The 24,745-nt window shown below is 29.6% G+C and overlaps 2 protein-coding genes across 3 annotated transcripts in view; one reads left to right on the forward strand and one right to left on the reverse strand.

Moving 5' to 3' along the window:
• Positions 1-2,324: 2,324 nt before the first annotated feature.
• On the forward strand, positions 2,325-7,829 carry galla-2 (MIP18 family protein galla-2). The gene is made up of 3 exons (XM_075373154.1): positions 2,325-2,581; positions 6,869-6,948; positions 7,199-7,829. The coding sequence occupies exons 1-3, from the start codon at positions 2,458-2,460 to the stop codon at positions 7,469-7,471; spliced, it is 477 nt and encodes a 158-aa protein (XP_075229269.1). The 5' UTR covers positions 2,325-2,457; the 3' UTR covers positions 7,472-7,829.
• A 14,724-nt stretch (positions 7,830-22,553) lies between these two features.
• LOC142328997 (uncharacterized) overlaps positions 22,554-24,745 on the reverse strand; it is a 100,734-nt gene continuing 98,542 nt past the window's right edge. Inside the window, exon 11 of one of the 2 annotated variants that reach the window (XM_075373233.1) lies at positions 22,554-23,294. In XM_075373233.1, the coding sequence (XP_075229348.1) occupies positions 23,278-23,294 (17 nt within the window). In that variant the 3' untranslated portion in view covers positions 22,554-23,277. The remainder of the gene's footprint in view (positions 23,295-24,745) is intronic. The other variant, XM_075373232.1, reaches the window with a different exon arrangement.

Consider the following 24,745-nt stretch of genomic DNA (forward strand, 5'->3'; position numbering starts at 1 on the left):
TTTTTATAAATATCCAACCAAGGAAATCGAGATTAACTAAATTTGTTTTATCATTTTATTCACAGTAGAAGGCTTATCATTTTATATTTGATAAAGCGTAATTTTATAATGATAGGATTCATAATGAAGATAATTTGTGTGCCACAGAATATAAATTGAGATCATGATTGATTTCTACAATCCTAATAGCCAGAGTTCAAGTCAAAATACATTAATGTGCCGAATTCAATTGCTGCCAATCACGTTACCAGAATTTAATGGTAATATACTAGAATGGCAATATTATTTCACTATGTTTAATGATCTAATCCACTCAAGAGCTGACCTTTTTGTTATTAAAAAAAACTACATTACCTTTATTCTTCGTTAAAGAGCACTGCACTTGATTTCCAAAATGGACCCTATCACATCCAGACTATGGAAGGAAAAATTACCTTGCTTACAAATTCCCAGTTTTCAGAATTTAGTTGAATTTCTCTAAAGTAGAAGAAAACTTACTGGAAAACATGTCTATTACCTCAGGTTCTAAAACTACATCCCAGATGTTAACCAACAAATTAAATACATCTAATGTCACATCGAGACATAATCAAAGTAACTCACAACATTTTAATAAAATCTATAAATATAAATCATCTGATTACCATTCCAAACCATTTGTTTGTTACACTTGCAATTCAAACCATCCTCTTTTCATCTTATTTAAGACTAATTGACCATCCTATTTAAGACTAATCAAAAGGAATTTTTAACAAAAAGCCATTGTTGTCTATGTCCTGGTCATCTTAAGAAGAGATTGTAAACAGGATACTTCAACGACATCAGAGATAACTGACTGGAAGGACAATCAAATCATTTCAAATTACATCGGTTGACTCCAAACTAAAATATAGTTACACTGGTTGACTGCAAACTAAAAAACCAAAACCTCAATTATTATTTTCAATGAAACTAAGCTTTTAAAAACAAAGGTACCAGATGTACGCTTTGCATTTGAAACTAAACTGATGTTCTGCAATCCCTTATACCTTTTTTATATTGCTGAGAGCACGACGTGTTCAAACATATCATATGCATGTTCAAACATGATGATCTTAGAGCAAATATTATGCAAGGAGCACCTACACATCAAGTTGGAACCTGTAAATTGCTCATATTTGTACAGTTCATACATGCATACTAAATCCATTGGTAATGAGCAATTTAAATTCCCATCTATAAATAAATAAATTGTACCTATACATTTCATTGCAGAATAAGAGCATAACAAACTATTCAACTCTCTTGATCTAGCCAAACTTATAATAGATAACAAATATTCCTTTAAAATTTACAGAAATTCGCTACAACTGAGATAATTATTATTGTTTTTGTATCTACAACTGATATATTTAATCACATCATTCAACAGTGACAGCTTTCGTACAAATGTTACAGTAGGTAATATGTACACCTTTATTAGTCAACATTTTAGCTGAATTCAACTTCTAACATTGATTAATATCATCCACACTTATGTTAACTAAAAGAGAGATCAGAATCAAAAACACAACAGTAACAGAAAATTGTACTTTAAGATGTTGATTTCAAAACAATAAAAAAAAGCATCTAGGTTGAACAAACAACAAACTAAAAGATCATCACAGAAGTCTAAGAATGTCTGCATCAGACAGACTGGATGCACATTCAACCGCAGATACAAGTACACAAGGGTTTTCACTAGCATGTAATTTTGCTAATCAGCAAACATGACACTTTAAGGTCATATCTCATTCAGTTTGAAATGTGCCACACTGAACTGACTATTACATTTCAATGATGTTACTTTTCTGTCTGTAGGTAATTCAGTATCCTAATGGCACAAGCAGTTACAACATTTTATAAAATTCTAAATATAAACCTTTACCTACAGGTCAAGACAGTAATAATTATACTTAATTTGAAATTACCTGCAATTTCACTTATGATTAATTTTAACAAGAAATACATTAACTTCTTTCTGTTAATGTTCAAGTGTTGTTAAATGTATAACAGTAGTTGATGTTTGTTAGGTAGTTCTTGTAATAAACGTAGACGCCACATTCGTAATCCGTCAAAATACATTCGTGCTTACCAAAGCTCTCCGAAGAAAATGCAACAGCATAGTGATCCACAACAAACATATCACTTTCTCAATGTAGTATAATACTACTAATAAAATAATTCTGAGTGTTAAGCACTCGTACGAAATAATTTTCACTTTCATTTCAACCGCTGAGTAAGTATCCGATGTATAGTATACCCTAGAATCGAAATGATTTATTGATATCGAGAAATATCGATAAATCACTGTTAGCGAATTATTGGAGGTTATCTTACTTACACTACTTGTTGAAGTGCTTGTAACTAAGAATTACTGCTACCGTAAACATTAAAGTTTCATCTTTTTTTTTTAACTTGGTTCAAAAGTTATAAGTTATGAATGCAGATGTTCTAGAAAACATTAATCCAAAGCTTTATAAAAAATGTGTTGAACGAATTGTTACTTCCGAGGAAGAGGATGACAACACTACTGACGAATTCGACTCGAGAGAAGTATTTGGTATCCTTTGTTGGACAGTAAATCTTTTTTATTTTAAAAATCTGACTACATTTTTTATTAACAAAGAGGGGTACATTTAACACTGTTTGGATTGAATTGTTAATAAAAAATTTATACAAATGCAGATTTTTGTTTTAAATTTAATGTCTGCAGTTTACGGACTAGTAAAAGTTGAAATATTCGTGTTCAGATTGAACTTACCCGATATTGAATTTGGTGATCAAAATGTTTTCTCTTAATGTATTCCAAAAATTAAACACCACTTTAAAAATGTTACTAAAAACAAAATTGAGAACCATTTCATTTATATTGTAATTTGTTCTTTAATTACATATTTTTAATGTAACATTTATGTGGTAATATGCTAAGAAATTAAATTGATTGCAGTATTATACAGATAGCAAACAGCTACCATGAAAATTTATTTTGATTTGTACAGACACAATTAGTTTCGTGATGCTAGGTGAATTTTGTAGTATATGAAAAATTCCTAGTTTGAATGATATTCATGCCTGGAATCTTAATATCGCCTAAGTGTGGTCTATTGACAGTATTAAATGTCTTCCTGACAGTACTTAATAGATATGTAAGAAGTTTTACCTCAACATCTGTAGTGATTCTGGACATTTTAAGTTAATTCGGAAATTTTTGTCTTCCGTCATTTGACTGGTTTGATGCAGCTCTCCAAGATTCCCTATCTAGTGCTAGTCGTTTCATTTCAGTATACCTTCTACATCCTACATCCCTAACAATTTGCTTTACATATTCCAAACGTGGCCTGCCTACACAATTTTTCCCTTCTACCTGTCCTTCCAATATTAAAGCGACTATTCCAGGATGCCTTAGTATGTGGCCTATAAGTCTGTCTCTTCTTTTAACTATATTTTTCCAAATGCTTCATTCTTCATCTATTTGCCGCAATACCTCTTCATTTGTCACTTTATCCACCCATCTGATTTTTAACATTCTCCTATAGCACCACATTTCAAAAGCTTCTAATCTTTTCTTCTCAGATACTCCGATTGTCCAAGTTTCACTTCCATATAAACTGGCACTCCAAACATACACTTTCAAAAATCTTTTCCTGACATTTAAATTAATTTTTGATGTAAAAAAATTATATTTCTTACTGAAGGCTCGTTTAGCTTGCGCTATTCGGCATTTTATATCGCTCCTGCTTCGTCCATCTTTAGTAATTCTACTTCCCAAATAACAAAATTCTTCTACCTCCATAATCTTTTCTCCTCCTATTTTCACATTCAGTGGTCCATCTTTGTTATTTCTACTACATTTCATTACTTTTGTTTTGTTCTTGTTTATTTTCATGCGATAGTTCTTGCGTAGGACTTCATCCATGCCATTCATTGTTTCTTCTAAATCCCTTTTACTCTCAGCTAGAATTACTATATCATCAGCAAATCATAGCATCTTTATCTTTTCACCGTGTACTGTTACTCCGAATCTAAATTGTTCTTTAACATCATTAACTGCTAGTTCCATGTAAAGATTAAAAAGTAACGGAGATAGGGAACATCCTTGTTGGACTCCCTTTCTTATTACGGCTTCTTTCTTATGTTCTTCAATTGTTACTGTTGCTGTTTGGTTCCTGTACATGTTAGCAATTGTTCTTCTATCTCTGTATTTGAACCCTAATTTTTTAAAAATGCTGAACATTTTATTCTGGTCTACGTTATCGAATGCCTTTTCTAGGTCTGTAAACGCCAAGTATGTTGGTTTGTTTTTCTTTAATCTTCCTTCTACTATTAATCTGAGGCCTAAAATTGCTTCCCTTGTGCCTATACTTTTCCTGAAACCAAATTGGTCTTCTCCTAACACTTCCTCCACTCTCCTCTCAATTCTTCTGTATAGAATTCTAGTTAAGATTTTTGATGGATGACTACTTAAACTAATTGTTCTGTATTCATCACATTTATCTGCCCCTGCTTTCTTTGGTATCATTACTATAACACTTTTTTTGAAATCTGACGAAAATTCCCCTTTTTCATAAATATTACACACCAGTTTGTATAATCTATCAATCGCTTCCTCACCTGCACTGCGCAGTAATTCTACAGGTATTCCGTCTATTCCAGGAGCCTTTCGGCCATTTAAATCTTTTAATGCTCTCTTAAATTCTGATCTCAGTATTGCTTCTCCCATTTCATCCTCTATAACACCATTTTCTAATTCATTTCCTCCGTATAACTCTTCAATATATTCCACCCATCTATCGACTTTACCTTTCGTATTATATATTGGTGTACCATCTTTGTTTAACACATTATTAGATTTTAATTTATGTACCCCAAAATCTTCCTTAACTTTCCTGTATGCTCCGTCTATTTTACCAATGTTCATTTCTCTTTCCACTTCTGAACACTTTTCTTTAATCCACTCTTCTTTCGCCAGTTTGCACTTCCTGTTTATAGCATTTCTTAATTGCCGATAGTTCCTTTTACTTTCTTCATCACTAGCATTCTTATATTTTCTACGTTCATCCATCAGCTGCAATATATCATCTGAAACCCAAGGTTTTCTACCAGTTCTCTTTATTCCGCCTAAGTTTGCTTCTGCTGATTTAAGAATTTCCTTTTTAACATTCTCCCATTCTTCTTCTACATTTTCTACCTTATCTTTTTTACTCAGACCTCTTGCGATGTCCTCCTCAAAAATCTTCTTTACCTCCTCTTCCTCAAGCTTCTCTAAATTCCGCCGATTCATCTGACACCTTTTCTTCAGGTTTTTAAACCCCAATCTACATTTCATTATCACCAAATTATGGTCGCTATCAATGTCTGCCCCAGGGTAAGTTTTGCAGTCAACGAGTTGATTTCTAAATCTTTGCTTAACCATGATATAATCTATCTGATACCTTGCAGTATCGCCTGGCTTTTTCCAAGTGTATATTCTTCTATTGTGATTTTTAAATTGGGTGTTGGCAATTACTAAATTATACTTTGTGCAAAACTCTATAAGTCGGTCCCCTCTTTCATTCCTTTTGCCCAGAATGTATTCACCCACTATATTTCCTTCCTTGCCTTTTCCAATGCTTGCATTCCAATCTCCAACTATTATTAAATTTTCATCTCCTTTTACGTGTTTAATTGCTTCATCAACCTCTTCGTATACACACTCTACCTCATCATCATCATGGGCGCTTGTAGGCATATAGATGTTAACAATCGTTGTCGGTTTAGGTTTTGATTTTATCCTTATTACAATGATTCTATCGCTATGCATCTTGAAATACTCCACTTTCCTCCCTATCTTCTTGTTCATCACGAAACGTACTCCTGCCTGCCCGTTATTTGACGCCGAGTTAATTACTCTAACATCACCTGACCAAAAGTCGCCTTCCTCTTCCCACCGAACCTCACTAATTCCTACTATATCCACATTTACCCTATCCATTTCCCTTTTTAAATTTTCTACCCTACCAACCTTTTTTAAGCTTCTAACATTCCACGCTCCGTAGAATGTTATTTTTTAACTTTCTGGTGACCCCTTCCTTAGTAGTCCCCACCCGGAGATCTGAACGGGGGGACTATTTTACCACCGGAATCGGAATATTTTACCAAGGAAGGCGCCTCCATTATTATGTGAAAATGCAGCCACATTTTCTTGGAAAAAAAAAACAGCTGTAGTTTTCCATTGCTTTCAGCTGCGCAGTACTCGGAGGACTGAGTAATGTTGATATGGCCGTTTAAGTCATTGTGACTCATGTCCCTAACAACTACTGAAAGAGCTGCTGCCCTCTTTCAGGAATCATTCCTTAGTCTGGCTCTCAACATTTACCTCTCCGATATGGTTGCACCTTCGGTCCAGCTACTCTGTATCCCTGAGCACTCAAGCCCCCTCATCAACGGCAAGGTCTCATGATTCATAGAGGAGGCTTAATACCCATAAGTATATAAGCTAGTTATGAAGTTGGTTAATTACCGACTATTAACATGAGTAACGATTCACTCTTCCAATTAAGTACTGAACACAGTTTATAATATAATTGTATTAATATATTATTTATAATGGAGTAATAATAATGGTATTAAAATGCAACTAATTTTGTAGCAATGTTACCATTCTGAATTCCAGAACCCTAGGTCACAACCTTTCTTAATTGTCATTTCACTACTTCTTGTTGAGTTGCCATCTATATTGTTGATACAATCTTGTTTTGCAGAAAGGGATTAATAGAATTATAAAAATAATTATACTACCATTTGGTGTAACAATAATGTATTAATTTTTAACTTCAAATTATGTTTGTTCTCTTAACTTTAATTTTAGATTTAATTAGAGGTATAAATGATCCTGAACATCCCTTGACCCTAGAAGAATTAAATGTTGTTGAACAAAGCCTTGTTCAGGTAAGTCATTCTTTACTGTATGTTAAATACTATTTTTGATTTTTTAAATTGTGTATTAATTTTTTATTTAATTTTCCAGAAAATCTACATTTGGATAATTGACATCCCACTTTATAACACTTCTACAAGAAGCATTTTCTTCTGTAATGTTTACTATAATTGTGGTTTTATTAACATCCTTAATAACTACTTTTAGGAAAAATTTGTTTTTTTATCAGATTTTTCTTTATTTTAAATATTTTTTTTACAGGTTGATAATGTTAATAATGAAATAAAAGTATTATTCACACCGACTATACCACATTGTAGTATGGCGACACTAATCGGTTTATCCGTCAGAGTCAGATTACTGAGAGCATTACCTCCAAGGTTCAAAGTTAGTGTGGAAATAACACCCGGTACACATGCTTCTGAAGCAGCTGTTAATAAACAACTTGCTGATAAAGAGAGAGTTGCTGCTGCGCTTGAAAATAAAAACCTGATTAGAGTTATAAATCAGTGTATAGATATAAAAAAAAACTAAATTTAGAGTAATATATTGTTTGAAAAAGTAACATCTTCATCTGTACCTTGTTAAATGTAACCTGGTTAATCGGATTAATGTTATAAAACATTTATATTTAAAAAATATTTTTTTTGACAACATTAAATTTTATGTATTGTTCAATGATGACTAATCATATAATGTTGTAAATATGAAATTTAATTTAATAAAATTTTAGGCAAACATATAATAATTAATGATTTATTTTAAAAAAGAACGAAATTTGTTAATTTTGCTTACAATCATACCTTGAACCAAGTAGAATGAGTTTACAACTCTTGTCTCTTCTTGAATATCTTTGTATCTATCTCAGTTATTGTAATATACTAACTCCTGTTATTATAACTAGTGATATAACTTATTTCCTATTATGTACTTAAATAAATATACGAATACAATTATTTACCTTATTTTTTTTATGTAGCTTTAGCAAAATGCTAGTATGATCATGAAATAAATATTAAATTAAAAGTAAGATATTAGTCTGTTATCCAACAGTAATATGCAATATTTACATTTGCAGCAATCAAAATTCAGTTTTGCCTCTAGCTTTATATCATCATATTTACATATTAGAATTTATGTCAACTGTGTGTAGTGAAGTGCATCCAGCATTCTTAACTTGCTAATTTTCAGTGATCTAGTTCACAAAGTGTGGTATTGGCAGTTAGAATTTTACTTTCACATCCTCCAGTATTCAGCATCCTTTTTACTGAGACTTAAGAGACGTTAAGAAATTATCAGGTTGTAAGGATTGCAGTTTATCGCAATACTCAGGTTCTTGTCATACTGTTCTCTTTGCAAAGTATCTATCTAGACCATTGATTCTCAAACTTTTTCACCCATCGCCCACATTTAGAATCAAACATTTTCTAGCGTCCCCACCCCAAAATTTTTAAACTTACCATCTGTTAAAAATAATTATTGAGTGTCTGTAATAATTATTAAGAGTGTCTTAAAAACAGCAATTGCACTTATTGTTTTTAAATGTAGTATATCCTATTTCTGAGTTAAAACTTAATTTTAAATGAGAGCAACTAAAACGACGCATATTTAATCATATTTGGAAGTATTTTTATTAAAATTGTTTTAAAAAAAATAATTGTAAAAAAAAAGTTAAATAGCATATTCAATTGATCTTGCGTTAAGCTGAGAGTGGGTGATACATGTTGCAGTCTCAGTGTTTAAAAATCTCTATACCTCGGTACAAAATGAACAAAAGCCAAAAACTGTAACGCTACCATTAAAGACCTCACAATTTGTCATTAAAGCTAGATCAACATTTTTTAATTTACATATTTATTTGTATCGATATCTTACTTAGATCAGTAGATATGCAGCATTAAATACAAAGGTAGCCTTTTTTCTTTAGTGGAATATTTCAGTTCAAAAAAAATCATAGACATACAAAAAAGAAATTAAAGCTTAAGTCTTAAGCTTTTAAACAATTTTAATGCAGTTTACTGAAAAAATTTCATTTCCCCCATGCGCTTGATCAAATACGAAGAAAAACTTTCAAATTTTTAAAACTTTTCTTCTCATTGATTTTTTTTTTAATTTGTTGATTTTTGAAATCTGAATGAAGTATTCTGTCAAAAAGTAGAGTATTCAAGATTTAATTTTTTTTTATTCGTCTCTAAGTCTCTTGGTTGCAAAGTTTTACCACCAGTTTTTGGATTAAATATTTAGTTTTATTACTTTTTCATAAAGTTCAAGAATATTGCTCAAATTCTGGCCCTACGTATAGTATTATTAACACAATGTAATTTCTTTTACTGGAGATCAATGATTTTAAAATTATTTGTGTTTAATAATGCAATTATTTATTTTTGTTTTACACAATCTTGTATTCATTATAATTAACTCATATTAATAAATAGATTATTAGCATAATTAGAAGTAGATTAATAAGTCATTATGATTTAATGGCAGAAAAAGGAATTTATATTTTCTTAAAAAATACAAGAAAGGTTTGAAAAGACTTTTGAAAAGATAAAACATAAAACCAAAGAAAAAAATATGGCCAATTTTAAGGTTCTACTAGTACATCAGTATTTTTGCAATACAGAACCCTTTACAATCGTTCTAATTAAAAAACACTTCCTTTTTTCAATTGTTCTAATTAAAATTTTATATAAAAACTACACTGAAAGAGGATTTTCCTGAGTTGAGTTTGCAATAGTTTGGTGGTACAATGTCAAGGGCTCAAATTATGACCACTTCCTATGAAATGGTCATAAACCCTAACAGTGACCAGAGTTATATCACCTTGGGAATCTACTGCATTTTGTGCACTGTTTGCTATATTGGCAAACTTCTATGATTGGAGTTTGACAATTACAATTTTAACTGAACTATGGATAAATGATAGGAAAAATAATAAGTCATTAATTTTAAAACAAAACTCATCAATAAAAAAATTAATTACAATTTTTATTTATTATTATTTTTTTTTTACATTTCTTGAACAACTATGAGAATGATTTTAATGAACAAGAATGAAAAATAATTTCTTAAATTTTGAAAATAAATTTTACCAGATTATTTAATAACTTACAGTATAAATACACATACACAATTGAGAAGAGCACAGACACACAAAAAAATACAATAGTGTTTAAGATTTTATCAGACTGTTGATAATTAATAATAATAAATAAGCAACTCTTAAAGTTATATAAAAAAAAAAACAAAAATTACAAATTAATCTGATAATATTTCTGTCAAAAATAAATAGAATAATTTACAATTTTTTATACTTATAATTTTTAAGAGATACTTCTTTTTATATATTCAATTAAAAAACTAACATTTATATAGGCTACACATTTTATAAATATAAAACAAAATTACACAACTGTAGAACAATGTACTATTAATTACTGCAATATAAACAACTTGAGAGAAAACATCTTACATATAACGTAGGTTCAGTAGTAACATTATTAAAAACTGAATCTAGCTTTGCAAAAGTGAGAAAAAACGTGATAGAAAATAAAACAAAATAAGTGTATTTAACTTCAGTCACATTGTAAAATAAAATAATGGAAAACTGAAGTTAATCAGATCACTGTTTACTTTCAAGGCCTCAATAACATAATGTTACTTATTAAATTAGTTACAGAAAAGTCGCATTTAAAAATAATAGGAAATTTGTAAAATTACACGAAGTTAACTAAAAAATTAAAAGATTCCTCAAAACTAATAGAAAAATAAAAACTAAAATAGTAACCTAAATTTTTTTATGTGGAAATACATAATTTCCATGTTATAATTTCAATTATAACAAGCAGGACTGGTAATTAATAAACTTAGCAGTAATTACATTAATACTTATTATGTACTAATAAAATAAAAATTTTGTTTAACTGAATAAAAAGACAGTGAAAAATGAAATTTTTTAAATGACTGAAAACCATTGTAACTGCTATTTGGGTTTAAGTCTTGAAACTGCGTTATGTGTATTTCCACAGGACTGATTCAGCATAGATTTTTAAGGTGAAGGATTTAGTTCTCTTATAGTATGTATATATTTTGTAAAAAAATAAAGTAATTTTCTGCAAATAAAAAATAAAACAAAAATTCAAGATATCAATATCACATAATTTTTTTTGCATTATCAAGAGTTAAAATCATAGGTATTGCACTTCATAGAGGGTTACAGAGACTGTAGTTTTGAGAGACAGTTCTGTACAATTATTGTGTAAATTCAGAGAAAAAGTGAAAAATAATTACAAATTTACAAAAGAATATTAAGCTCTACAAATGAAAATAGAAAAGAATCTGTGCCAGCAGCTGAGTATGTCTTTCATCCAAGTTTCAAATCCCAGTTGCATTTTTCCCATTCTCTATAAAATTAATTTCTGATTAAAAAGAAAAAAGTTGTAGGATAGCTTTAATTGTGCATACGTGTAGTTACAAGAGAAAACCACTAAACTGGTTCTCACTGATAGTAAAGGAAATCATTTCCACCTGGAAATGGTTTCCTTTTGCAATGAACAGATAACTAAAAAAAAATATATATATACATATAATGTGGTTAACATTTTTATTTTTACTATTTGATATAAATATTGATTACTAAATTGAATATATGTATACACCTAATGTTTGAAATCAATTTAGGAGTATGTTATATAAATGATCACAACAAAATTCACAATTTAATATAATTTTTTTTTAAATTAAACATTTATACCTGCAGTGAAGATTAATTTTATTTATTTATAATGATCTGATTAACCTGATGAAGAAACAATGCTATGTTACATTAGGTAAAAATATTAACACTGAGCTAGAATAAATTTTTTTTGAAAATGTACAAAATGGTACACTACTTAGGATTAACAGAGTAAATTTTACCAGAAATCTGAAGAGACAAAACATGTCACTCAAATTTCACCCATAAAGATGTTAAAACCCAAACTCTACTTAAAGAATTTAGTAATAGTCACTCAACTCTTATTACACAATTTCTTTTATAATAAAATGCAAAAGTACTGCCTAATCTTAATACGAAACATGATAAAAAATACATAAAAATATTTTTATAACAAAACCACTGAATATACAATTATATGGAAAATTACATGTAACAATACATATAAAAAACATTTTCAAAAGTAAAGGAACACTAATGATTTGCAATAACAACAATGTTAAGAAAAAATAACTGTACATTTTGTCATGAATTTATCACAAAATAAATATTAACTATGATTGCTAAAAAATGTAATTAAAATGAATTAATTTATATAATCTCATTTAAATACATTTTAATATACATAACATAATCTTTTTAAAAATGCTACTAAAAAATTAATTTTTTTTTCTTTTAATTTAGCAATTAAAAAGTAATATTACATACAAGTATATCACTAAATAACATTTAATATCATCTTTGGATTTGTAAGAAATCAAATGAAATAATTTCACAGTTATAAAATAAAACATGTAACCTGCAAGACATCATATTTTATTATATTTTTATGTAAACAAAATAAATAATAAAACAATAATAAAATTAAAAGAATAGGACATCAAAAATACTTCCACAATTTTAAGTTATTAATAATTATTATGTATGTTGAAGTGGAATTATGGAAATCCAAACTTAAAAAACTTAAATTTTTATAAACTTTACTTATTAAATTTAAAACCATAAAAATCAAAAAAATAATTATTTTTTATTTTATTCTCTATTAACAAAATTTATCTGCTTTACTGGTCTTATTGTTTCAGTACAGTCCTGGCCTCAGCAACACCTTTCCAATTTTCCCTATTGTACTTTCATTTCTAGCTTTTAAGATTTATTTCTTTATATTAACATCAGAAATCAGTCTTAATTTGGTTTAACACAAAACATTTTTTAAAATGAAATTAACATTAGGAATAATTGTTATGTATTATCATAGAATCCTAATATAAAAGAATTATTAAACCAAACATCCTGGGCTCATTCCTAACAAAATTTATTGTTTACAGCCAAATGCTATTAAAACAGGTATATGTATAATAAATATATATATAAAGGTGGCACACAAAATGAACTAACATTTGTTTTGGCAATAATTGTTTAGGTTAATAATTATTAATGTGTTTTATGTTGACAGCAGTTCATGAATATTAGTTTCTGCTGTTTCCGAGTGTGCTGTTCGTGTATTCTTCCAAGATGGCTGAGAAAGGAAGACTGACTTTGAACAGTGCACAAAGATTGTGTTATTTTTAAATGAAACGAAAAGTGTGAAGCTTACACAAAGACAGTTCAATGCACATTTTCAAACTCAGTGGTTGTCTGCATTTAAAACAATATGTAGACTTTATGAAACTTTAAATACTTATGGCTCAGTATTTGAGAGTAAATGTCAAATTATTGAGAAAGCAGCATTGTTGAGGAACCTGGGCAAATCAACAAGAAAAGCAGCATCACAACTTGGGATTTCTAGGCGATCTGTGCAACAAATTATAAAAACCGATTTGTATTTGTAACCATACAAAACAACAGTATTGCCTAATTAACAGTTGACAACAAACATCAAAGAATGGCATCTGCTGAATGGACTGTAAACCAAGATGTATTGAATAATGCAGATGAGGCACATTTTTACTTACACAGGATTGTTAATAAACACAATGTGCATTTTTGTGCTTCCGAAAATCCACACATGCTTCATGCTCCAAGAATTACAGTATGGACCGCTATCTCAAGTCTTAGAGTAATAGGGCCATTCTTTTTTGAACAGACAGTGAACGTTATCTAAACAAGCTATGTAATAATTTTGTTCCTCAACTTCTTGCAAAAGGGTTTCAATTACAAAACAAGAAGTTCATGCAGATTGGAGTCGCACCACACACAGCTAATATTTTTTTAAACTGTCTGCATGAAACTTTTAATACAAATGTCATTTCAAACAGATTTCCTAATCATTTTGCGTCTGGATAGAATTGGCCCCTGAACGTCCTGATTTGAATCCGTCTGATTATTTTCTGTGGGGGTTTCTAAAGGGAAAAAATTTCCCTAATCCTTGTATGGTAATAGAACTGTGAGTGCTGATCACGGAGTTGTGCAACAAGATAACCAAGGTTATGTGTTGAGTTATTAACAACATAGGAGTTCATGTTAAAAAAGATGCTAGACAATATGGTGGTCACATTGAATGTGTGATAAGTAGAACATAATCTCCAGGTATATATTAAACACGTATTTAACTTTTTTGTACTGCGATTCAAATAAATATTTTTTAACCAAACCAAATGTTGGATCATTTCATACACCACCCTGTATATTGACTAGTCTATTAATGCAGTGATTAAAAAGTGGAACTTTTGTTTGGTAAGGTTTTATCATAGTGGTAAGTTCTATATCTTGATGTTTTAAGTCAATGTTAACTTCTTAATATAAAATGGGCTGAATGAGAAGGGTGAAACATTTATAACTTCTGAATAAGCATTTAATTTCTTTAACATTATGAAAAACCTATTAATACAAAAGCACTGTAATACAGTATCACTTATACAGTACACTTCCTAGCCTAGCCCATTATTGGTGACAAGATGACGTTTATATCACTCATGTTCCTGAGATCATGTCAAGGAACAGGTTTGAGTTCTTTTTAAGAATGTCTCATTGTGTAAAAAATGAAAAAAAATATTGCATAAAATAGTGAATTTGGTAATGGTTATGAATGAAAAGTTTAAAATTTACATTGTTCCTAAAGATAAGATTTGCATTGAATCCATGGTTCAATTTTTAGGGCGACTGGTATTTCAACAATACTAAAAAAAATAAATGCCGTAGATATGGTGTTAAAATTTTCAAACTATGTGCTGCAAGAGGATACAAAATGACATATTCTGGAAAAGAGAAAGAGCCAACAAAGGAAGTCACAGCTAAGGTAGTCGTGAAACTAATGCAACCTTACCTAAATTTTGGCCGCACGTTATTTACTGACAATTGGTACACTAGTGTCAATCCAGTAAGATCTCTAGGTCAAAACAAAACCAACCTAGTTGTAAACTTTACAAAAAAATAGGAAAGATATTCCAAAACATGTTGTTAAAGCCAAATTGAAAAAAGATGAAATTTTGGTAAAAAAGAATAATGAAAATATAGTCGTCTTGAAATGGAGAGACAAACAAGACATTTTGATGCTCTTGACGAAGCATGGTGATCAAATACAGGAGCAGTGGAAAAAAGAAAATGAAACCTGTTGATTATAACAGAGTCAAATCATACATTTATTACACTGATCAAATGGCCTCTTATGGAACACCACCTAGAAGATAAATGAAGTAATATAGGGAAATCACTATAGATTTACTAACAGCTTCAGTATGGCGAATGTTTTATTTCTATTCAAAAGTGTTACTGGAAAGTCAATAAAAATTACTAAATTTAAAGAAAGTCTCTTTAGAGAACTTCAGAAAAAAAATTCCTATTACAAGATAGCCTCAACAGCAGCAGCAGCATTTTCGGTAAAACATAACAAGCAAAGTAAATGTACAAGATACTATATGATGAACTGCAAGGATGGAGGGAAAGAATTAGCTTAGAAAAAAACAAAAAAAGTGTATACTAAACGTCTCCAGTGCGAATCATACCTATGCATAGAATATTTTTATATTCAGCATCCGTACAAAGCAAAATATATGACCTATGAATGCTTTAGAGCCAATTTGAAAATGTTTTTATACACAAAACTTCAATACAAATGTTTTTCCTTATATGTGACTTTTTTTTTATATCCCTAACCTCAAGAAACATATTTGTACTTTTACTTAGATGTAAATATATATGTAAATAATAATTTTTCCAACAACATAAAAAGGCAGTTGAATTGTTGCAGCATGGAAAAGCCATGAGTACCAATTTGATACTTGCTTATATTTTAATAAAAAATAATAGTAAATGAATAAAATGTAGATGATTTTAAACTATATGCATTAAAAAAAATTCAAGAAAAAAAAATTGTGGCCCAGTAGCAAGATACCAAAAATCTGTGGCAGTCAACCTGTTATCTGCAGAAGATATGTTTTTTTTTTTGTGAATTAGAAGAAACACTAAGATAAATTATTTATTCAGTATTTTAGATTAGTAACTTCATGCATATAATACTTTCTGATTTGCATTATTAAGATATTTATTTTATTTTATTATTTTGTTAATGTTTTTTCATCAAAATGTTTAATGATTATTTTTTAAAAATATTTTGCTAAAATGTTTATGACAAACACCTTTAGATCAATTCTTTTTTTTTTAGTTTTTTGACAAAATTTTGATAATTGATGTTAAATTACCTCCTCCCTTGGTACAATGGTACTATGTACAACAAAAATCAGGAGTTTAATGCAACATGATTATTAAGCAGCCTAAAAAATTTCCTCTCATTAAAATTAATTTAAAAGAAAAATAATTATATTTTTTTACGATCACAAGTCTAGTGAAATGTATGGTAATAAGTGTAATGAATAAACTAAAGTTTTATCTGCATCACTTTAACTGATTTAGAATGTGCTTACATTAGGAAATGAAACTGGAATATAAATATAATTTAATAAGAAACTAAGCCATCTTCAAACATAAACATTAAAAAAAAAATCTTTATGCAACTATTATCTGACTGCTTTTCTATTCCTGCCTAGTGACACAAAATTAAGTGAATATTTACATTACATCTTTGCTGCAATAAGTATACACTTAAATATATGAGACTGAAGACATATGCTTAATATATGTACATCTTATTAAGTTTCACTAACCTCATTCCCCAATCAGTTTGTGTAAACCATGGCAATTTATTTCATTATGGAACTGAAATTTCTCTATGATAAAATTAAATAAAATTCCTTATATTTTTTAATCATACTAAACTTGAATATCATAAATTACAGTTAACAATGATTTAAAGTTATAGCTAATTCTGTTCTGGAATGGTTTAGTAAAAAAAAATAACTTGTATGTTTGGTCTGAAAATATAGGCAAGAAAATGTGTATATCAATAAAAGACAACCATTATCGCATCACACAAAATTTGTTCACATAATTTTGGTTCAATGTGACAATTTACAGCAATTCTTACAAGAAGCACAGCAATACTTATTTTAAAAGGATTTTTAAACAAATAAGTGCTGAATAGTTGCATGAGAGAAAGAGAAGCATTATCTAACTGAAAATAGTTTCTTATAAAAAGTATAATAAAATTTGAAATTTAATACTTTTTTATTTTCACTTATGAGACTATTAAGTACGGAATAGAATCCACCCTCATTTCAAATAAACTCCTGTTATTGATCTGTAAAATCTCACTTATAGTGGAATTTTACTTATATTTAATTGAATAGTCTTTTTGACAGTCGATTTTCATTTTTTAAAATGGGATTGTAAAATTTAAATACAAATTTAACATGCAATAAAAAATAAATTAAAAATAAAACTGTAATTGGCTGGTAAATCTTACATTATGGACAATTTATAAATGTTACATAATCTAGTTTGGATTACCACACACCACTGTACATTCAGCAACTTTTATTAAAAAAATACGTATAAAGTAATATAAATAATAACACATTTTGTAATTTACATTTTCAGTTATGATTTATACATTTAATGAATGAATAATAAAACAGCAGTAGTATAACAGTTTTCATGAAAATCATCAATCATATTGTTTCAAATAAAACTGTCCTTTCCACTTAAAATTAATGTCAAATAGACACAATTTTAATAAAAATAAATAAATAAATAGTAAAAGGTAACAAAAATTTAGAATACAATCTATGTTAAAAAAAAATTATTTGTAGCGTGCAATCAAATATTTTCAAGGAAAGTTTTAAGAGATGAATCCTCCTATATTTTACAATTTTTAAATAAGAATCTAATTCTTAAGGCGCTGATTTTACATGACAAAAATCAGATTGAAAAATCTGTTTTTAAATGCAAAAAACCTAAAGAAATTTACAAAAAATATGAATGTTTTATTATGAGATTATTAATGGATCCAGTGTAAGAAAATGGTATAACATATTCATTAAGCAATGTTTTATATAAATATATATATATATATATTTAATATTAAATGAAATATATAAACTACCAAAAAAACAGTAAATAGGTACATTAAATTCGCCACATTAATTCTAACAATCTATTTTCACATGATCCTGCATTTTCAGTTACATTAAATTCTATAATTAGATGAAAACTTATTTATTTATGATTTTTTTGAAATTTATTAAGGACAAAGATGCAAATTCTGCTGTCCAGTACTGGAATGATGCAGTATTTAAAACGTTGTATTTTCCTTTGTTGTACTGTAATTATTGCCAACCATTAGATTGTATTTTTATTATAATTAAATCATCATCTTCGAATGTGATTTGGTGGTGGTTCATCATTTTATAATTTTGTTTATATTTATAAATGTAATATCTCTCGACTATATTTATTTTTTATCATAGTTACAAACTTCCAAAATCTGTAATTCATTGGGAAAGGAAATTTGACAATGTGGAAAATTGTTATGAAAACTATTTTAGAATAAGATGCAGTTTTCGATGTAGTTTGTTTTACATTTATAACCCTGAATCAGGTAATGAAAATTATGAAAACAAACTTAATAAAAAGGGCAAATGCAAAAGTGAAGAAACATCTTACTTTACTGTTAAGATAATAATTACTCATATTTTCTGCCAAGATTACTATAATTTCTATGTTGTGTACTGTTTACCTTTCAGCTTCATTTTTTTTTACATGTTGACGCACTTGATTGCACTTGAAGTACAATAAGTTTTGACAATGGAGTTGTTCAGAAACGCGTCAACAAATAATAAAAGAATGAACCTAAGACAGGTAAATACTACTACATAGAAATCAAAATCTACTAAGACATAGATCTAATGGAAGGAAATAAAAAAAAAATATTGAGAAGTAATGCAAGGTTATAGATTATGATTTTATGAATCATTTAATTATTCTAGTTGATATTGAAAAATTGAATTGCGACTAGTGGTATTACAAACTGTGTAACATATTGTTGTAACTAATATGATTACTTTGAACCTTTTGAAATGCCAAAACAAATGGATAATGCTCGACAAGGAATAAATTAGAAGCTATTTGTACTGGCTGTATATGTTAAAACTTTTAATGGTCAAGATTGATCTGATCATTATTCTGAAGATGTGTGGTGGTACTGGCCAGATGAAATTTGCAATTTGATCTTGATTAAAAAGGATGGACAAAAGGGAACTGACCAATTGATTCAGAATAATGCAAAATCATCAAGGATTTTCTGTAGAAATGGAGTACCCATTCCTAAAGCTACTTCTAATTATGATAATGAACCTGGCAGTGGTGAGCAACTCATGAAGAAATTTCTAAGGCTAGATATGCTACAAAGTTGATGTGAAATTTTAAATCGTCAAAATAAACAATATGTCCAGATTTTATCGAAGGATCATGGAATACCAGTATAAATTGATGGGTTTTGTGAAGGATGTATGCCTGGTAAACATTAACTCAGTTTTGGTGAAAAAAATTGAAAAATCTATTAAACCAGGAAAGTTGATTTTTGCTGATATCCGTGACCCAATAGAGTAAAATTACTTGAATGGTTTTCATTATTTTCAAAGATGATTATTCCAGTTTCAGAGTGGGATATCTATTACATAGAAAGGATGACGTGAAGAAAAAGAAACTTCATTGATTTAGTGCATACACAAGCTGAATTAATTATAAAAGAATTACACAATGACGTACGAAGAAATTGTGACAATAAGGATGCAAGAATGTCTGCTGAGACTATTGGACTAAAACATTCAATTACAATTCCTTCTACTTCAGTTGCTGAACACAAAATTAGTTTTGTATGTGAGATGGCACATTCATGGCTTTCAATTAGCTTTCTTTTTCTGTTTAATCTCTGGAAGCACAGTAAGGTATTACTTCAGAGGATGAATGAGGATGATATGTATGAATGTAAATGAAGTGTAATCTTGAACAGTCTCAGGTCGACTATTCCTGAGATGTGTGGTTAATTGAAACCCAACTACCAAAGAACACTGGTATCCACGATCTATTATTCAAATCCGAATAAAAGTAACTGCCTAGGATTTGAATTTATGAGTTCACCACTAGACCAATCAGGAGTTCATCAACCAAAGTTTTTATGGGGTGAAGCTGTACTTACTGACATATACATTAAACAGAACTGTATCAACAAAAATTAAAACCATACAAAATTATTGCTCAGAATTATTTTTGAATAAGGATTATTTTAACCACTTGAATATTTTTGTCAAAGATGTTTTGTATGGATTCCCCAGAAATGAAAGAAATCTGATGCAAAATCTACAAGAGTATATATTGGTTATGCCGATTGTGATTATCAAATTCTTTCCTCAAAAAAAAAGAAAGAAAATCTGTTATATTTCTGGAGATATAAAGTTTAGAGTTGAATTTTCACAGAAACCAAATAAGGATTAACAGGAACAAATAAATAGAAATTTCAAGTAAAAACAACGATGAGAGTGGTCTCATGAGAATGAGAGGATTTCACAAAATTCAGTTACTGCGAATTATACACAAAAGGAGGATGTTTTTCAAAACTTGAGCATACGTATCAAAAAATACTTTAACGTACTTGAACCATAAGTATCGTTATAATTTAAGAATCAGACAGGAAATTGAAGAACCAGCACGTTAATGAGATGAATAATTTCAACACTACCCAAAAGTAATGCTGATAAAAAAATACCAATGAATAAAGACAAGGTTATGAAATCAAAGGATGTTAAATATTGGAAAGCAATAATGGACAATGAAATGAATTCATTATACAAGAATAGGATGTGGGAATTAATGAATTTATGATCTCAAAGCACGTTCATTGATAACAGGATGTATTTTTTTTTTTTTTATAAAAATAAATTCCAAAGATGAAATTACTTTGTATAAGGCTCTTTTAGTGGCTAGGGGTTTCTATAAACAGAAAAGAATATGATTTTAATGATACTATCAGTCCAGTTTCCAGCTTAGAAACCTTGAGAGCTCTGTTGGTGTCACTATTCTGTGTGATTAGTGTTATTAAACAATTTACATGTGAAAACAGTTTTCTTGAATGGTACCTTAGAAGAAAATATTTGTATAAGCAGCAACCACATGACAATACAAGTAAATTACTTAAAAGTCTGTATGGAATGAAACAATTTCAAAATATTGGTATAAATGTTTAACTGAATTCCTTGGAACTTGTAATTTACAGAAGAGTTGTACAGATCCTGGTTTGTTTTATAATGAAAAATTTGATACTTTTTACTATTTGGATGATGGCTTAGTCATGGGATGGGAGGAAATAAGTCAGTCAATGACTTCAACAGATTGGCCCATCGTTTTGAGATTACTTCATTAGATGTAGGCTGTTTGGGAATGAAAACTGATAAATCTCAAGATTATAATAAAATTTCTCAAACTATATATGCGAATAAAATATTAAAAAAATTTGTCATGATTGATGCAAGGGCATTCATGATCTTTATTGAACCTGGATAGATGACAGGCGTTTCACCATTGGCGGAGAATAAAAATGGCTATCATGAAATAGTTGGTAGTTTAATGTAGTGAACCAAACCAGATATATCCTATGCAGTTAATATAGTTTCAAGAATTCAGGACACACCAACACAAGTACACTTTAAATTAGTGAAGCGGATACTCAAATATTTGAAAGTGACCATAAATTAGAATATTGAATTCAAGAAAACTGATATTTCAAGAACTGAAGCATATAGTAATGTAGACCATACTGGAGATAAAATTCCAGAATGTTCTAAGAGACGCACATTGCTGAATTTCAGTGTTGGATCAATCATATGGAATACCTTACAAAAATATGTGGTCCTATTATTTATGCAAGCAGAATATGCTTTGAGAATTCAAAATCCCTTGTACAGGCTATTTCTGAGTGGTTGACAAAACAGGTACCAGGTTTCTATAATGATAAAGTTTAAATTTAAATACTGGCTATAAAGAAAAATAAGCAAAATCTCATTGCAAGCACCAAATAATTTTTTTTTATACCCAAATATTCTTTAATTTTTGAATGAAAGCTCATGAATATTACAATTTTCAACTTTTTACAAAATAGATGTCTGTTTAGATCAGTGAGTTCAAATGCCTCAGGTTTTATTATTTTGGTTTTTACTGAATTGTAATTGAATATCATAATGTTTATCTTCAATTTATAACTTATAAGTTTAAACAGTTTAAAAAAAAACATATTTCATTTTAAAAATTATTCTATAAATCAATTATTTAATCGCAGATTTGTTGAAGTATAGCTTTTATTTGGAACAATATGGCAATAAAAAGTGAATGTAGCCTACATAATTTTTTAGTATTTTAATTTTAATCTATACAATTATTTTATATGCCTGTTAACATTTAAGTAATGATGGAAATTTGAAAGTATGTAAAACTTAATGAACATACCTTAATAAATAAATACAAATTATTTACTTTTTTATCCAGATATAAAGATAAAAAAATAATTAATTAAATACAATAATTGATGACATCTATTAAAATGTTACTGTACAACGATTTAACGGTTTTTCTTTATAACAAAGATGACGATGATAAATACAGTTCACTTTATTTCACAACTACACGGCCTAAAGTAGCAATACTTAACATATATAAAGAAAAAGTGAAGAGAGAAAGAGAAGAAATTAAAGAGGTATTCCTTATATACTATTATCATTTCACCATATTATCATAATAATAAATAATAATTACATTATTATATTATATAATAATATAAGCTGTAATGTAATTAGTGTTTACAGCATAAGGACCCGAACAAATATACCGTTCACAACAACTCATTATTTTAACAGTTCATAATGAATTATAATTCACAGTATATTATAGTATATATATATATATACTACATATATATACATACAAACAAAAATAACTTTATGATTTTATATAAACATCTGTCAGTGTACATATACACAATGTAAAATGTACTGTAAGGTAATGTCTTTTACATTTGTACACAACACACATAAATGAATCTTTTTTTGGGCAGCTTTACAACAAAAATCTCTAATTAGTATCACCTGCCTACAAAAATTGTTTCCTCAAATAAATACAATAATGAATCCTTGCACTTTTACTCTTCTGTAATAGCAACGATGATTGTCTCAATCACATCTACAGCTATTATTTCTCATACATACAATGTCACAGCAAATTCTTCTTCGGAGATCTTCGAGATTGTTCATTTGTTGAATGTTCCTAAAAAAAAGAAAAAAGTTTCAAAGGATTGATTATTATAATTAATATAAATATTTAATGTCATTGAATAAGTAGTACTAAGAATATAAATCCTCATATTGCTAATAGAAATGAACCTCTTAAACAGATTTGTTATTAAGGAAATGTTAATAATCCCTTATAGTAAATTAAAAAATGATTTTATTATAGTTTTTTAGTTCAGCTAACCATATTATGAAAATTCAACGACAGTTAAACATTCCACACAACAGTGTTGTAATGCGAACACAATTTGATCATGTGTTAGGCAGTTGGAGGAAACTGGTAGCACACTACGATGAGGTATACATGACCTATGCAAGTATATCAGAACAGCAGAAAATGTGCATTTGGTGAGAGCAGCGATCGAACAATTGCCAAGATGTTCTGCTCAGAGGCATGCTGTTGCCTTGGGGATTTTGGTTTGTTTGGCATTTCTCCTGCCACCACCCCATTCCGGTCGCCTTTAGAAATAAGACTGCATGTCTGTGCTACAAATGGCAACTGAGCCTCGAACAGTTTAGCGACCAGTATCCTAACATAGCAAGAGCTTACCTAACAGCATGAGCGGACTAAACGCAGTGCCACACACCACCGGCTTACATGTCCCAACTACTCACTTGTCATATATTTGCTAAAATGGGTAGGCGCACCCCGTCAAATACTATTCACTGTCACACCTAGGTTGATGAATGCCAGCAGCTACCTGTCCACCATTTTGTAGTGCTTAGAGCCATAATAATTGGCTGGTGGTCAGCCACACTCAGGATTAGCTTCAAATGGCAATGTGGTAATAGTCTTTCCCTTAAGTAAACTACGGATGCCGGTTGAACAAAGCAACCTCATCTAGCAACTCCCACACGGTCCGACAATGCGGTTCTTGCTACATTGACTACCTGCTTTTAAAGTGGCTAATCTTCCCGTTGATCTCTAAGTTCCAGGGTAGCTCAGGCTCTAGCCCCCCAAGAGCAGGGCAGTCAAACACCAAATGCTCATTTGATTGGACGTCTATGCAGACACACAGCTAATCAGCTGGCAGGCAGAACCGAAACAGATATTGGTTCAAGTTAGCATGGTTGGTAAGCACTTGGGCATCCGTTGCCCTTAATAATGAACTCAAGGCATACCATCCCCCACATCCCGCATAAACTTGTACAGGGATCTTCCCTTAGTTGTGGTGTCCCATTCCAGCTGTCTTGCTTCCATTGTGAGGCTCTGCAGGCAAGCAACTGAATGAAATTTAGATCCCGTGCATTGTGATCATCACTCTGTTCAGGTACTGGCCCAGCCTGAAACAGCATTACAAATACCGCAGCCTCCCAGCCTCTTCGCAATCTTCACATGGCTGCCCAAACTTTCACCACTAAATCGATTGGGAGAGTCTCCCAATATGGTGGTAGCCTCGTAGAAGGTTGTTTTAAAAACACCAGTGC

The sequence above is a fragment of the Lycorma delicatula genome, chromosome 8 (assembly GCF_047948215.1).
Source record: "Lycorma delicatula isolate Av1 chromosome 8, ASM4794821v1, whole genome shotgun sequence".
Lineage (NCBI taxonomy): Eukaryota > Metazoa > Arthropoda > Insecta > Hemiptera > Fulgoridae > Lycorma > Lycorma delicatula.

What these genes read in the sequence shown, in the direction of transcription:
- galla-2 (XM_075373154.1), top strand. Translation starts at nt 2,458, where the DNA reads ATGAATGCAGATGTTCTAGAAAACATTAATCCAAAGCTTTATAAAAAA. An exon ending in CGACTCGAGAGAAGTATTTG is followed by an intron (nt 2,582 to 6,868) that starts GTATCCTTTGTT and finishes CTTTAATTTTAG; the next exon opens with ATTTAATTAGAGGTATAAAT. An exon ending in TTGAACAAAGCCTTGTTCAG is followed by an intron (nt 6,949 to 7,198) that starts GTAAGTCATTCT and finishes TTTTTTTTACAG; the next exon opens with GTTGATAATGTTAATAATGA.